This window comes from Ursus americanus, chromosome 20 (assembly GCF_024610735.1).
Source record: "Ursus americanus isolate L20-20 chromosome 20, mUrsAme1.1.p, whole genome shotgun sequence".
In the NCBI taxonomy this organism is placed as follows: Eukaryota; Metazoa; Chordata; class Mammalia; order Carnivora; family Ursidae; genus Ursus; species Ursus americanus.
In genome coordinates, this window is record NC_142146.1 from 7,646,679 (window position 1) to 7,661,822 (window position 15,144).

Genomic DNA, 15,144 nt, shown 5'->3' on the forward strand with positions numbered 1-15,144 from the left:
ATTAAGAGAAATTGTTCGGTAGGCAGCTGGATGTATTACGACTAAGTAATTCTGTGGAAATTTAGTGTCAGGCCCTCTACTAGGCACTGGTTGATTTGTATAACAGTCGTGGTTTTTGCCCTCCCGAACTGGACAGCCTAACGAAGATGCAGTAATCTGCAGTTCAGGGGAGAGGTCTAGGCTAGAGCTCTCAACACAGCGAGGGGGAGTGTCAGAAGTAAGAAGAGAACGAAACTCTTAGAATTTTTAAGTGTCACTTACTATGAGCTATACCCTCTGCACACAAACTTCACAACATCCCTATGAAATATTATTAAAGTGTTATAGATGAGGAAAATGAGGGGCAGAGAATTGAGACTCAGAGGTCACAATCTGGCCTTTGGGCTGAATTTTATTCTAAGAGCTGTTTTGCTGCAGTGATTTAAAATACCTCTGGGTGGATTTGCACTATCCAGTTTGGTACTTTCCTTCATTCTCCATTGTCTTATACCATATGTGTGTCACTCATAATCTTTCTGTCCCTTCAGGCATTTCACTTTGTACTATGTGGCCAAAGGTCACAGTGCTACAACTTTCTTGGTAAATATATAGGTGTTCACTATTAGATAAGAGAGGACTTGGCCCAGCTGTCAATGCGGGGTTCAGACTAGGCCCTGTTCTGGCTCTACTGCATTTAGGGATCAGGCTTTGGAATCTAGCAGAATTTGCTAGTAAATAAAATTTGCTGAAATGTGAAGATCAGCCCATATTCTCTCAGGTTCCTACGAGGCAGTGTGAAGCAATTTGGTATAGCATGCAGAGGTAGTTGCTGAGATGGATATGGGGGTTCACAGATTGCCCAAGTTCAGGGTGCTGGAAGAATTAGGCACATAAACATTAAACTTTCTCAGGATGATTGCAGATGCTAGGGGGAAACTTGGACCCTTTGGAAATCTGTGTATTCCACCAGCTGTGAATTCTTTTCACATTCCAAAGGACCTGGCACTTAGAATGATAAAGATTTTGGAATGAATACATGAAAATATACGACTTTGGTTAAATAAAAAATAAAGACGGATGTCCAAACGGCTGAGATTTTACAATATCGTCCTGAAACGTTTGGACCCTGGGAGTCTGTGTCAGGCACTTCTTGACCTCTGGGAGAGTCCAGGGAAGGAAAGACGGCCCCTCTGGGGAGCAGTAGGAGTTCCAGGCACTGAAGATACAGACTCTTAACTACAAATACTGAACAAAAGTACACCATCCTTCAGAGCGCAAGGCAGGTTCCCTGGATTCCCCGCTTCACCCAACCCAGGCGCTCACACACGCGGCTCTTCGCGGTGGGCCTGTCTACCCTGCCGTCCTTAATAGACGCAGCACCCTCCGTGCGGGACTCTGCAGTGCCGAAGTCCGGGTGTGCGTCACTGCAGTGCTCAGACCAGCCTTGGCCCCAGCTCGGAGGGCATCCCTGCACGCAATGAATTGGAGCAGCGAAGAACACGGCGTATTACTCCCCGCTGCCGCGTTCGGGAGCGACAGCCCGAGCGCGCATGTGCCGGCGCGACTTCGTGCTTGGCCCCTCCGGCGCTCCGTAGAGCTCCCCTGGCGAGCTCCACGTAGGCCGCGCAGGCGTCTTTGGCACACCGTTCACCTGCTGCCGTTGTCGCCGCCGCCGCTGCCGGGGCTGGATGGGGGGCATAGGCCAACCAGTGGCACCCAGAAGAAAGAGACGCGGCGGCGGCGACGCCGACACCCGCAGGACGAGTGTCCCGATCCGCCCGCGAGCCCAAGGAGGAGGTGGTGAGGCCCGGCCCCCACGGTCCCTGGTGTAGAGAAGCCGCCGTCGCCGCCGCGGCCGGGTCTCCCTGGGCACTCGCTCCTCAGGTCTCACACTCAGGACCCCGCGCTGCACCATGTTCAAGAAACTGAAGCAAAAGATAAGCGAGGAGCAACAGCAGCTCCAGCAGGCGCTGGCCTCGACTCAGGTACTATGGCCGCTGCTCTTGTTTAGTTCCCGACACCCCTTGACACAGGTTCGGGGGCCAGGAGGAGGGAAGGTTCTTCCGTGACCTTTGATCTCTAACCTGAGAATCTCCCCCAAACTCCGGACTGGGAACGAGTCCAGGGTGGCCCGGGTCCTGTGTGTTGGGGACCCTCAGCCCCTATCCCAAACTCCATGCAGGAGAGTGGGAGGGGGTGGCCGGATCTTTTGGGACGTCTGACCTCTAGCCTTTCCCCAACGCACGACCCTGGCCTGAGAATAAGTTAGAAGGGCTCCTATCTTGCATGACTTTTGACCCCTGTCGAAGGTTCCCCTAGTTCCCCTACCCATCCGAGACCCCAACCCAGGAGTGAGGGTGGGATGGGAAAACCTGGGTCTTTTGTAATATCTGACTTCTTGGTTGAAGTTGCTCTCCCATCACCGACCCGAGATTGAGTACCGAGGGGACTGGATCCCACTAGACTCCCGGCCCGTAGTCCAGACGTGAGGGCCGAGGGTCGAGCTATTCCAGGCCAGGCTGCTTGCACGAGCGTTGGACCTGAAAGAGGTGGCAGTGTGGCCGGCGTCCAACGCCCGAGGCTGTCACGAGTTAGTCACTTCGCATAACTTGGTTGATCCCGGACAGGCGTAGGAACAGACATTCGGAGGCCAGGCCGGGGTTCTGCTTATCCCCAGCCGGGCTTCTGCTTCTTCAAGAGTCTTGTTCCCTTTGTTTTTTCATGACTGCTATTGCTTCAGGAAATGACAGTTTCTAGGAAAAAGGGGGCGTGTTAGCAGTGTTAACTTTAAAGAAACAGTCTCCTAGACACCAATGAGAATGTGTTTTGGTGCTAGCAGCACTTGTCTCTTGAGCAAAGATGAGGGCTTCTGCTAAATTTTCCCCAGGCTTTCTCAGTCTCAACAGATTGAGCAATTCTCTCTCCTCAAATTTTAGAGTTTCTATAAGAAAGGCTGAATTTTGATTCATTTGGAGACATTTAAAGATAGTTTTAAAAATACAACATTTGTCTTATACAACTTTTAAACAACTGTTAAACTAACAATTATTAAATCAACTTGCATTAAAACAACCATCAACTATAAATTGAAGTTCTCTTTAAAGCTCATGTAGAGTAAAAGTGCTTGAAATGCATTGGAATATGACACTGAACGCTTGTTCATTCTCCTAAGTAAAATGTAAATAGTGATTAAAATTTAGATAGTAAATACCTTACTTTGCATACTATTTACTGCAAGCTTTTCTAACTTTACAAAACACATTTATTTAGAAACAAAAAAATCAAGAGTGAGGTAGAGATGAGATATATGGGGAAACACCGTGTTAGTGAATGTAAAGTAGTTACATTTGGGAATGTATAAAATATCATTGATCCAAGATTCCACCTCTAAATTTATTCTAAGAAAGTTTAGGATGGGGCACCTGGGTGGCTCAGTCAGTTACGTGTCTGCCTTTGGCTCAGGTCATGATCCCAGTGTCCTGGGTTCAAATGTGACATAGGGCTCCCTGCTCAGCCAGGAGTCCGCTTGTCCTTCTCCCTCTGCCCCTCCCCGTTGCTAATGCACTCTCTCTCGCTCTCTCCTGCTCTGTCTCTCAAATAAATAAATATTTTAAAAAAAAGCTTAGGATGTATTAATGATTTAATCTCACGGATTTTTATTTCAGTATTGTGCTAATAGGTAAAAACTGGCTAAAAATAGAAAATTGATTAACAGGTTGTTTTAGGTAGTCTGTTATTATGCAGCTTTTAACAAAAGCCAACATTTATTGGGGCTCTTACTGTGTGACAGGTATTTTGTTTTGTATTTTACACAGATCATTTTATTTAATTCTTACATACACCAAAGAGGTAGATACTCTTACAGATGAAGGAGTGAGGTTCAAAGAGATTAACTGGCCTAACACCCCTATTGTTAGAGCCTACAGGAAAGTAATAACATGCAAAGATATTTGTGTTAAAGGACAGATTAAGAAGCAGCATGTAAAGTGTGATCCCACTTTTGTGGGGAAAATATGTATATAAAGTATATTTATATACAAGCAATGAAATTAGTTTAAGAAGGAAGTGCTCATGAGATATGATTATTTTTGTTATTCATAATGTTTAGTTTTTCTTCATGAAAATGAATTGCTTTTATGCATTAACAGAGGTCGTTTTTAGAATAGTAAAAAAGCTAACGAGCTAACTAATGTATTAGGTGAGACAGTGTCTCTGGATCAAATAAAAGCACTCTGTGTATGAAAAATGTAAAACAGTCCTCTTTGACAGTATGTATAATATGTATATCAAGAAGGTAAAAGTTAACTAGTGATTATCTGCTCACAGAAACTTAATTCTGTTCTGGTCTCAGATCTTGAGCTATTAAGAACCCTTCGGGATGAGACGGTCTAGATTACTGTTTTCAGAGTTAAAAGATTTTTTTTCAAGGGTGAATTAAAAAAACAAAACACAAAACCTTTTTTGATGCCAGTCCTTTCACAGCATTACACTGTCCCTTGTTTTCTTAAGCAAAGGATCTTGAATTTGTATAATATCATTTCTTCATTTTTGAGTATAAATTATTTTGTGTTGAAGGCACCATGCCCTCAAGAATTTACCTGGGTGTGAAAGGCATTTCCCTTTTACCCACTCAAGAGGATTTGTTTGTTTGTTCTTGGTCTACTTTTTGTAATTTTGTAACCTCGCTCTCTATCTGTCACATGTTTTTCTTCTTTCTGCTTTTGAACTGTTGTGGGCTTTGAATCAAGGTATATAAACAACTTCTTATTTTTTTTTTTTTTTAAGATACGCAAACTTCTAAAATTTTGTGTGAAATAAGGGCAAGAACCTGAGGGATTCTTTAGCGCAGTGGAGTATATCAACACAAATTTTGAGTGTTTGGAGGCCTTTATGTGCATACTTCCTGTTTCTTAGCTTGCTTTTCATAGGTGAGGTGGCCTGATAGGTATTTTTCCAATAGATTGAGTTGTCAGGCATAGATACTTCTGGGATAAATGAAGCATTTACATCACAATATTTGTAAAACTTTCTAGCAATAATAATAATGATATAGTATAGGGTTCCTTAAGAGTTTGAAAGCATTCAATAAAAACAAGAAATAGCCTTTTAATGTTCCCTAATCACTTCTGTTTGGTTGCTACTAAGGTTATTTGCACCATTCCTTGTTTGAAGTAATTATTTATTCAACACTGATGATGACTTGCAGCCTTATCACTAATTAAAAATGAAGTTGAAAAAATTTTAAATCAAGGTTCACTTATATTATTATTATTATTATTATTATTATTATTATTATTTATTTTTTAAAAGTAGGCTCCATGCCCAGTGTGGAGCCCAATGCAGGGCTTGAACTCGCCACCCTGAGATCCAAACCTGAGCTGAGATCAAGAGGGGGATGCTTAACTGACTGAGCCACCCAAGTGCCCGCACTTACATTATTATTATTTTATTTATTTATTTATTTTGAGCATGTATTTTGAGTGTGTGCATGAGGCGTAGCAGGGAGAGGAGGGAGAGAGAGAATCTTAAGCAGGCTCCATACCCAGCACAGAGCCCAATTGATCTCAGGACCCTGAGATGAAATCAAGAGTCCGATGCTTAACCAACTGAGCCACCTAGGCGCCCCACTTACACTATTTTTAAACAATGAATATCTGTTTTGAATTTTTAAATTCCTATGTGGTATCTGTCTTGATTGGATGGGGGCCCCCCAAATGTGGAGTGTCCTGATCAGGTGGGGGCCGGTGGCGTGGGCGGTGAAAGGATTCATACAAGGTAGAACAAAGGAGATCGAAGTTTATTGGATATACCTCAAGGGAGTAGCTGGTAGGACAGCAAAACAGACTGCAATGGGAGGCAGTGAGTGGGGGCTGTATTTAAAGCAAGAAGGTGAGTACAAATGGGGATATACAGAATTTTACCTTTTTTTGGTAACTGTGCCTGGTTGTAAGTAGCGCATTGGTCAGTTAGGGCCTATGGATATTTTGAGGTGGGTTGTCTGATGGGCCTGCCTGTATGTAGCCAGGTGGTCGCTGTGGGCCCTTTTGCCTTGATCAAGTTTCTGTTGCTCAAGCTGTTATCTAAAGGCAACCTTACAGAATGAATTGGATAAAATAAACATTAAAAAATAATATAGAATACATTGCAATTGGGATATATGTAGTTCATAAATAAAAATATATTTTTAAATTTTATTTTATTTAATCACTACACCCAGTGTGGGGCTCAAACTCATGACCGTGAGATCAAGAGTTGCATGCCCCTCTGACTGAGCCAGCCAGGCACCCCAACATAAATAAAAAATATTTTTAAACATTTTTAGCCTTTTCCAAATATTACTAAAAGTTAAAAGTACAGACACAAATGGACAAATATTGTATGATTCCACTTAGTGGTACCTGAATTAGTCAAATTCATAGAGACAAAAAATAGAACGGTGGTTGCTAGGGGCTGGATAGAGGAGGAACTGGGGAGTTACTGCTTAATGGGTAGAGTTTTGGCTTGGAAAAATGAAAAAGTTCTGGAGATGGATGATGATGATGGTTGTACAACAGTGTGAATATACTTAACACCACTGGACTATACACCTAAAACTGATTAAAATGGTAACTTTTATGTTATATACATTTCACCACAATAAAAATAATTAAAAACAGTAGGAAGTGGGACTCCAGAATAATAGTTTATGTAATAGAAAATTTTAAAAAATGCCCAGAAAGCAGGGAAAAGAGTCCCTTTCTGAAGGAACATAGCCTTACTGTAAATCCAGGTTTACTAAATAATTACCCTCCACCTTGAACTTGGGGAAACCATAATTCCCAAGGAGAACATTAGTATATAATAATCTGTATTTTGACCAGTAGCATATAGTGGCAGTTGATAATTCTTTAGATAGAATGTGCATTAAGTTCTCATATTTTTTTTTTTTTTAAGATTTTATTTATTTATTTGACAGAGAGAGACAGCCAGTGAGAGAGGGAACACAAGCAGGGGGAGTGGGAGAGGAAGAAGCAGGCTCCCAGCAGAGGAGCCTGATGTGGGGCTCGATCCCATAACGCCAGGATCACGCCCTGAGCCGAAGGCAGACTCCTAACGACTGCGCTACCCAGGCGTCCCAAGTTCTCATATTTTAAATAATAAAACAATCCTAGTTTTATGGGATTAAAAAAAATGTGCCTTGAAACTTGAATAGAGTACTGGCCATACAGAGTTCTTTTGTTTGCTTTTTAGTTTGATAGAGCTAGAGGAAAAAGTTCTAAGAGAAGTTTTGTCTTTCTAGCTTTTGGGATGAATTAACCCAGTTTGTTAAATTGTGAGAGTCAAAGATCCCAAGACATGGGTGTAGTTTTACATACCTCAACTTTACATCCTGTGGAAACTGTAGGAGAATTCAAAGGGCATCATCCAGGGCCCAGGCAAGAGAGCAAGGCTGGAAACTGATGTAGAATTCAGTTAATGTGTTAATAATGAAGGTCAGGGCTCTAAAAGGACAGGATTTTAACCAATAGTGGCTGGTTCCTTCACCTTCTAAATCACAAGGTATTAGTAAGACATTCTCATTTATTTGTGGAATTCTAGGTGGGAAATGTTCCCTCAGAGTGTTGAGCATCTTTCTTTCTCCTCATCTTCCAGCATCCTGTGTTGCAGTTGAGAAGTCTAATTCCAAGCCTGTTCTTTCTTCATTGTAGTTAACCTGATCTTTGACTATTCTCTTCTTCCCTGATTTTAGAAAATTCCCAATTTTCTTCTTTTAGTTCTTTGTTGTTGTTTTTTGACCCCACACCCCTTAAAAATCTTATTAATCTTTCTGGACAATTTCTTTGTGTATTCTAACTTTCTTTTTATATATTCCCTTTTTCCTGTTTGTTCTATTGTTTTGAGAGATTTTTTCAATTTTTATTACTAGAATAAATTTAATAATTTATTAAATGATTAAATTTATCCTAGTAACCATATATTTAATTTTTACAAATAACACTAGTAAACATTTATTGAGTAATTATTATCAATCAGGTACTTTTCTTGGTTGTATTGCATGATTTCCAAATTAAAACCTGAAATAATATGACATATGACTTGTATTATCCCCATTTTACATATAAGAAATTGAGGCTAAGGGAGGTAAAGTAACTTGTCTCTGGTACACAGTTAATCTGTGGTAAAGCTGAGATGAATTTAGGTAGTGTGGCTCAGAAGCCCATTGTTTTTAACCACTGTGCTTATACTTGTTGCTTTATTTTACTTTTTAGTAGCAGCTTATGGTTGTTTAAAGAAACTAGAGTTTATCAAAACTCTGAGAGGATAAGCATTATATAGTATATATATATATACATATCCATGTTTGAGTTCTGTTTCTTGATTTATCTGATTTTTTTGGGTCACTTATATTCTTACTGGTCATCTTGGTTGGTTTTGTTGTTGTTATTAAGAAAAATGTCTTGTGATTGTTGGATGTTCATTTGTATTTATGAAGTCCTGGCAGGTGATTTGTTTTGACAGCTGACATGGGTTTTCTCTGCTCTTATGTGCCTCTGCCCTGTGTGGAGAGTGTTTAGGAAAGGGAACAATCAGAGGATCCCTCCTCTGCCAGCCCAAACAAAGAGGGTCTACCTACTTTGAAAGGTGACCATATAATTTATCATGCAAACATTCTTGAGAATGAAAGGGGACACTACTTCTAATAATGATCTTGGAACATAAACTGGCATAAACTGGGTGGGACTGGGTTGCAGTGGGCAAACTCAGGTGTATCGGTACCCTGCTACTTTGTGGTACCAGCCCCCACTGTTGAAGAGCTAACTCCTACAAGGTAGGTTGCTCATTATATTTTGCAGTTACCTTTGTCTGGAAATATGTTTGGGTTGAAGGAGGCTGACCTCAAGTACCTGTTTGTCACACAAACCCTTAATTAATCCCTGAGAACAATAATCTCCCATTCTAATACTCTAAACCTGTGCTTGCTTCCCCCCCCCCCCCCCATTGGAAGAATTTGCTTCTGCCTCTTCTTCAGCCTTCTGTGCAAATTTGGAGTTACGGCTACCTTTGTCCTGATTTCTCCACCAATTTGAATCCTTTTGCTTTCGATTCTTCAGAAATTTGTCATTATCTTTTCACTGTTGATATTCTCTGTTTTATTCTTGAGTTTTAATTAATCTATGTTTTTCTACCCCCTTTTTTTTTTTTAAGATTTTATTTATTTATGTGACAGAGAGACAGCCAGCGAGAGAGGGAACACAGCAGGGGAGTGGGAGAGGAAGAAGCAGGCTCTCAGCGGAGGAGCCCGATGTGGGGCTCGATCCCAGAACGCCGGCATCACGCCCTGAGCCAAAGGCAGACACTTAACGACTGCGCTACCCAGGCGCCCCTCTACCTTTTTTTTTTTTTTTTAACTTTCATTTCAGTGGGTTTTTAGGAGGGAGAGGAGGTAAATGATAGTATTCAGTTTTCACTCTTATATTAGAAACCTAATCATCATGATGTATTTAAACATAAGTTCAGGGGCGCCTGGGTGGCTCAGTCGGTTAAGCATCTGCCTTTGACTCAGGTCATGATCCCAGAGTCTTGGGATCAAGTCCCACATCCGGCTCTCTGCTCAGCAGGGAGCCTCTTCTCCTTCTCCCTCTGCCTGTGGCTCCTCCTGCTTGTGCTCTCTTTCTGTCAAATAAATATAAATAAATAAAATCTTTAAAAAAATAAATAAAAGTTAGATATGTTAGAAGATGAACTTATGTGTATTTTTTTTTAAGATTTTATTTTTATTTATTTATTTGACAGAGAGACAGCCAGTGAGAGAGGGAACACAGCAGGGGGAATGTGAGAGGAAGAAGCTGGCTCCCAGCAGTGGAGCCTGATGTGGGGCTCGATCCCAGAACGCCAGAATCAGGCCCTGAGCCAGAATCACGCCCTGAGCCGAAGGCAGACGCTTAATGACTGTGCCACCCAGGCGCCCCTATGTGTTTTTTTTTTTTTTTTTTTTAAGATTTTATTTATTCATTTGAGAGAGCGAGAGTGAGAGAGCACAAGCAGGGGGGAACAACAGAGGGAGACTTTTAAATTACAAATTCTCAACAAGTGTATATTCCTTCGATTGTAAGGATATTACCTGATTTTTCTATCTTATTTATTTTGTAGACTCAGTTAAGTTAGCATAAACCATGTGATTGGCCTTGAAATATGCTGTTAACAATAGCTAGTATCTGAAGTGTTGAGAATATCAGTCCACTTATTATTCATTATCAACTATTGGATGAGATTTAAGCTGAGAAATAGATCTTTTAATCTGTATGTTTTAAATTTTATTGGGTATCTTGTATTAAACACACTAAATACTTATGATTTTAATTAAAATTTTAAAATAAAATTTTGCTTTTATTTTTATCAAACTAATATGCTACATGGTTTTAAAAGGTGAGGTACTACTGAAAGGATATTATGCAAAAAACCATTGTCTGCTCCAGCCCTCCAGTCCTATTCTCCATGTTCTCAATATTTTGTTTGCTCAGATATTTAACTTCATATTTCTAATAATAACCTTTTGTTGCTTTGCTCTTTGTTGAGTTGTGCATTGTAAACCATATTTACTGATTTCCTGCCAAGGAGGAGGATTTTGGGAGCATTGATCCATTGTTTTCTGTTTGCCCTGTTGCTGTTGAGAAGTCCGTTGTCATTCTGCTGCTTTTTTTTTTTTCTGGAGACTTTAGGATCTTCCCTTTACATCTTGTTGTCTGAAATTTCATGGTAAATATGACTGTGTATGGATTTCTTTATGTATTGTGCTGGACACTCAGTGGGCATTGTATGGTGCCACTCCTGTGCTTACATTCTTGGAAACTTTTACATATTTTTTCTTTGATAATTCCCTCTCCTTTATTTTTTCTCTTCTCTTTTGAGCTGCAGTTTGGTAGCTTTTGTGCCTTCAAGGTAGATTCTCTTTTTTCTTTTTTTTACCATTTATGTTCTATTTTGGGTTTTTTGATATTGTGTCTTGTGTTTTGTCTTGCTCTACTTTTGAGAGATTTCTTCAACTTATTTAACTCTTCAATTGAATTTTTAATTTTGGCTATCTTATTTTAGAATTTCTAAGGGCTGTTTCTTACTGTCTTTTCCTTTTTCATAGCATTGTTCTTGTTATACAGATATGCTATTTCTCAGAATAATGGTGATTTTTTTTTAAGTTTTCTTTTAATCTTTATTGTTTTTTTTTTTTTTAAAGATTTTATTTATTTATTCGACAGAGATAGAGACAGCCAGCGAGAGAGGGAACACAAGCAGGGGGAGTGGGAGAGAAAGAAGCAGGCTCATAGCAGAGGAGCCTGATGTGGGGCTCGATCCCATGACGCCGGGATCACGCCCTGAGCCGAAGGCAGACGCTTAACCGCTGTGCCACCCAGGCGCCCCTGTTTTGTTTTTTTCTAGTTGCTGTGTTTTTGCTTGTTTTTGGCTCACTTTTTTACTTTGGAAACTTTATTGAGTGCTCTGGGCTTTCCATTCATATTTAAGGGTGAGACACTAAAAGTCTGATGCTGTTTGGAGGTAGCATGTGACAGAGACACTGGGGTTCTCTGCTGGGTTATTATTGCGGGAAATATCTTCATGCTGGTAACCACAGGTCTGGAGGTCATTTGGTTTCTCCAGAGGAGAAAAGGTGAGGGGGTTATAAGCCAAGCTGCCAACCTTCTGGAAGCAGGGCTGATTCACTGCACAGATACCGCTTAATCCCACTAAGGTTAGTCGTATACTTTGCCCTTCACTCCTATCTTACGGTGCTTGGTTTCACCAGTTTGGAGCCTTATTGGCTCCCACAAATAAACCTCTCGTTCTTCAGAGGCTCTGTAAGGTAGAACAGGGACCTGGGGATCTTTCAACCAGTGTTCCTGTTTTTGGTCTTGTCTCTTCACTTTTGCATCTTGTGTTATATTTTTGCTTTAAGTTCTAAGTCTTTTCATGGTTTTGGGGATGAAAATAGGCTTGCTTCTCATTACTATTCTCTTTTGTAGCTCCTTGGGGTTGTAGTGTTCTCAGTTGTGTTAAATCTTTACTGTTCTTTCATTCATATATATTTTTTAAGATTTTATTTATTTATTTGAGAGAGAATGAGCAGTGGGGATGGGCAGAGGGAGAGGGACAAGCAAATTCCCCACTTAGCAGGGAGCCCGATGTCTGGCTCGATCTCAGGACCCTGAGATCATGACCCGAGCTGAAGGCAGATGCTTAACTGATTGAGCCACCCAAGCACCTCTGGTTGAAATTTCTTAACTCTTTGGGAGGCAGAGAAAATAGGAGCCTATACTCCATCTGCTGTGTTTAATTGGAAGTTTCCTTAAATTACTTTTGGGTGAGTGGATTTGACTATATTAAAGGGCTGGTTTTGAGGTAAGCATTTATAACATGAGCAGCAATATTTCATTTCTGGCACTTCTATTTTAGATGTCAGGATGCAGAAGGTGCTTTACGAAGGACATGGTGAAAGCTCTAATACTTTTGGTAATTAGAATATAAAAGTTTATGTGAAGAATTAACTCCAAGTTACTTTGGCCATTCCTGTGGAGCTGGGATATCAAATAGATTGGGGAGAGACTTTCAGCAGGGCGTGATGGGAAAGATTCTGTGGTGTGTCCTTGCCATGATTGATTGTCAGTGGGTGTGGGAGGGAGAAATGAAGCCAGATTTTTTTATGCATGAATAAGGATAACATCTTATCTCTTTGGGGCATAACTTGAGAACCAGGAAATAAGTCAGAAGGCATCCCAGATTTTAGTGTCACCAACTTCACATTCCACAGCTAATCTAAGTTATTCATAAGGAAGCTTAAAAAAACCCTCATTTAGAGTTTCCTTATGCTTATTTTGTCTACAGTTCCAATAAATGTAGTGATCCAGTTTCTAAACTAGTAGCAGGCTAAAATGAGTAGCGAAGACTTACTACAAGTAGCGTATTTACAAGAGTGACAACGTATTTAACTCTTCAATTGAATTTTTAATTTTGGCTATCTTATTTTAGAGTTTCTAAGGGCTGTTTCTTACTGTCTTTTCCTTTTTCATAGCATTGTTCTTGTTAAAGAGAAAAAATGTTAAATGTTAAATTATGTTGTTTCCTTTTTTTTTTTTTTTAAAGATTTTATTTATTTATTTGAGAGAGAGAGAGAGCACGAGTGTAAGCAGGCGGAGTGGCAGGGAGAGGGAGAGGCAGGCAGCCTGATGCGGGACTCCATCCTAGGACCCTGGGATCATGACCTGAGCTGAAGGCAGATGCTTAACCCACTGAGCCACCCAGGCACCCCTATGTTCAGTTTTCTTTTATCTTAAAAACATTTTAGAGATTTTATTTATTTCAGAGAGCGAGAGAGTGCGCGTGTGAGTGCGCCTGCGCTAGTGGTGGGGAGAGGCAGAGGAAGAGGGAGAAGCAGGCTCCCCGCTGAGTGGACGCTTCAGCAGCCAAGCCACCCAGGTGCCTCTCCTTTTATCTTTAGAAACTAGAATTAGTTGATTGATTTCAGAAAGTTATAGATTCAAAATGGTTACAACTCATTGTATCTGCAAAGCCCTTCAGGTATGAATGAGGCGTAACCATTTTGAATCTGTAATTTTAGATAGATATCTATATCTCTACCTATGTCTTTTTTTATATCTATACTTTTCTAAATCTAATAATTCAGCTGTCTTGATTAATTCTTTCCATGAAAACTCCCAGATAGTAGAGCCCCTAATGAATAAACTTTGGTTAACATAGTTTTGACTTTAATATAGACCTTTTCAGTAATACGAATATCCGAAATGTGTGTTTTTGTTATCTTTAGATTATATTGTTCAGCCTAGGGTTAATGCTTTTTAGTTTTTATTTTTCAAGATAAAATATAGTAGATATATTTGAGGTAGTCTAGATTTAAGAGTTAGTGGCTGTGTGTATGTACACTGTTCTTATAAGGACAACATGGTATAGTGAAAGCAGTTAAGAGGGTTGTGGAGTCTTAGTGGGTTGAGATCAGCTTTTTTTTTTTTCTTTTTTTTAAGTAAACTCTGCACTACACGTGGGGCTTGAACTCAACCCTGCGATCAAGCCAGCCAGCCACCCCCTGGCTTTTTTTTTTTTTTAAATGAAAGAATAAACTGGGTCAGGAAATATAACAACTTCTGTCATAAAGATTAAGGTTCTGTAAAACTTTTGTCTTAGAGGTGTCTGTATGTAAAATGGGTGCTTTGTTTTGTCTTTTTACACCATGGGTCCCAGTGAAAAAAATCTGAGAAACTGATCTAAAGAATACCAGGGAAGTGGATGAGGGAATTGGAAGACCTGTGTCCTGACCCATCACACAGATCTTGTATGCAACTTGGGCAAGCTACATAAGCATTTTGACCTTCTTATTTTCTCATCAGAGATGAGAAGTTGGGGATGGTAATATCTGCCCTGCTTATCTTTCAGATTGGTTGTGAGGATCAAAAGAGATTAAGTATTTAAAAACATTTGTTGGAGCACGTAGCTGACTCTGTAAAGTATGCAACTCTTGGTCTCAGGGTTGTGAGTTCAAGCCCCACATTGGGTGTGGAGCCTACCAATAAATTAAGTATATACATACAAATAAAAAAAAATGTGTGTGTGTATGTGTGTGTGTGTATGTGTGTGTATACATATATATGTATATATATATCTCCAAATATATATATTTGTAATTTTAGAGCACTTATTTATTGAATAGGGCCTCCTAAGGTGCTTTGCTGGGTGTTGCATTTGCCTTGAAGGGTAGATATAGTCTCTGTACCATGGGGTTGAGAGACAAGTACGCCTAGTATGGTAGTAGTGTGTAGAGGGTGCTGTGGCTGCACGTAGGAAAGCATTTCTGGAGAGAGTCAGGGTGACATCTGAGCAGAGTCTTGATGGATAATGAAAAGTCATGGTATAGGGACAAGCCACTCAAGGTTTATTATTCCCAAAAGTGATTGTATACATTTTCTTATGTTGCATAGCAAAATTACTACAATCTTAGTGCCTAATAACGCAGTTGTTACTTCATAGTCTGTAGGTCAGAAGTCTGGCGTGGGCCACTCACTGGCATCTCTGCGAAGAGTTTCACAAGGTGTCATCCAGACTGTGTTCTTATCTGGAGCTTAGGGTTTTCTTCTGTGCTCATGTGGCTGTAGTAGAATTTAGTCCTCTGTGGTTACAGGACTG

The 15,144-nt window shown here is 40.3% G+C and overlaps 1 protein-coding gene across 7 annotated transcripts in view; it reads left to right on the forward strand.

Moving 5' to 3' along the window:
* Positions 1-1,577: 1,577 nt before the first annotated feature.
* The window catches only part of GOLGA4 (golgin A4), a 118,048-nt gene continuing 104,481 nt past the window's right edge, over positions 1,578-15,144 (forward strand). For all 7 annotated transcript variants that reach the window (XM_087870081.1, XM_087870082.1, XM_087870083.1 and 4 more), the window contains exon 1: positions 1,578-1,964. In XM_087870081.1, the coding sequence (XP_087726207.1) occupies positions 1,893-1,964 (72 nt within the window). In that variant the 5' untranslated portion in view covers positions 1,578-1,892. The remainder of the gene's footprint in view (positions 1,965-15,144) is intronic.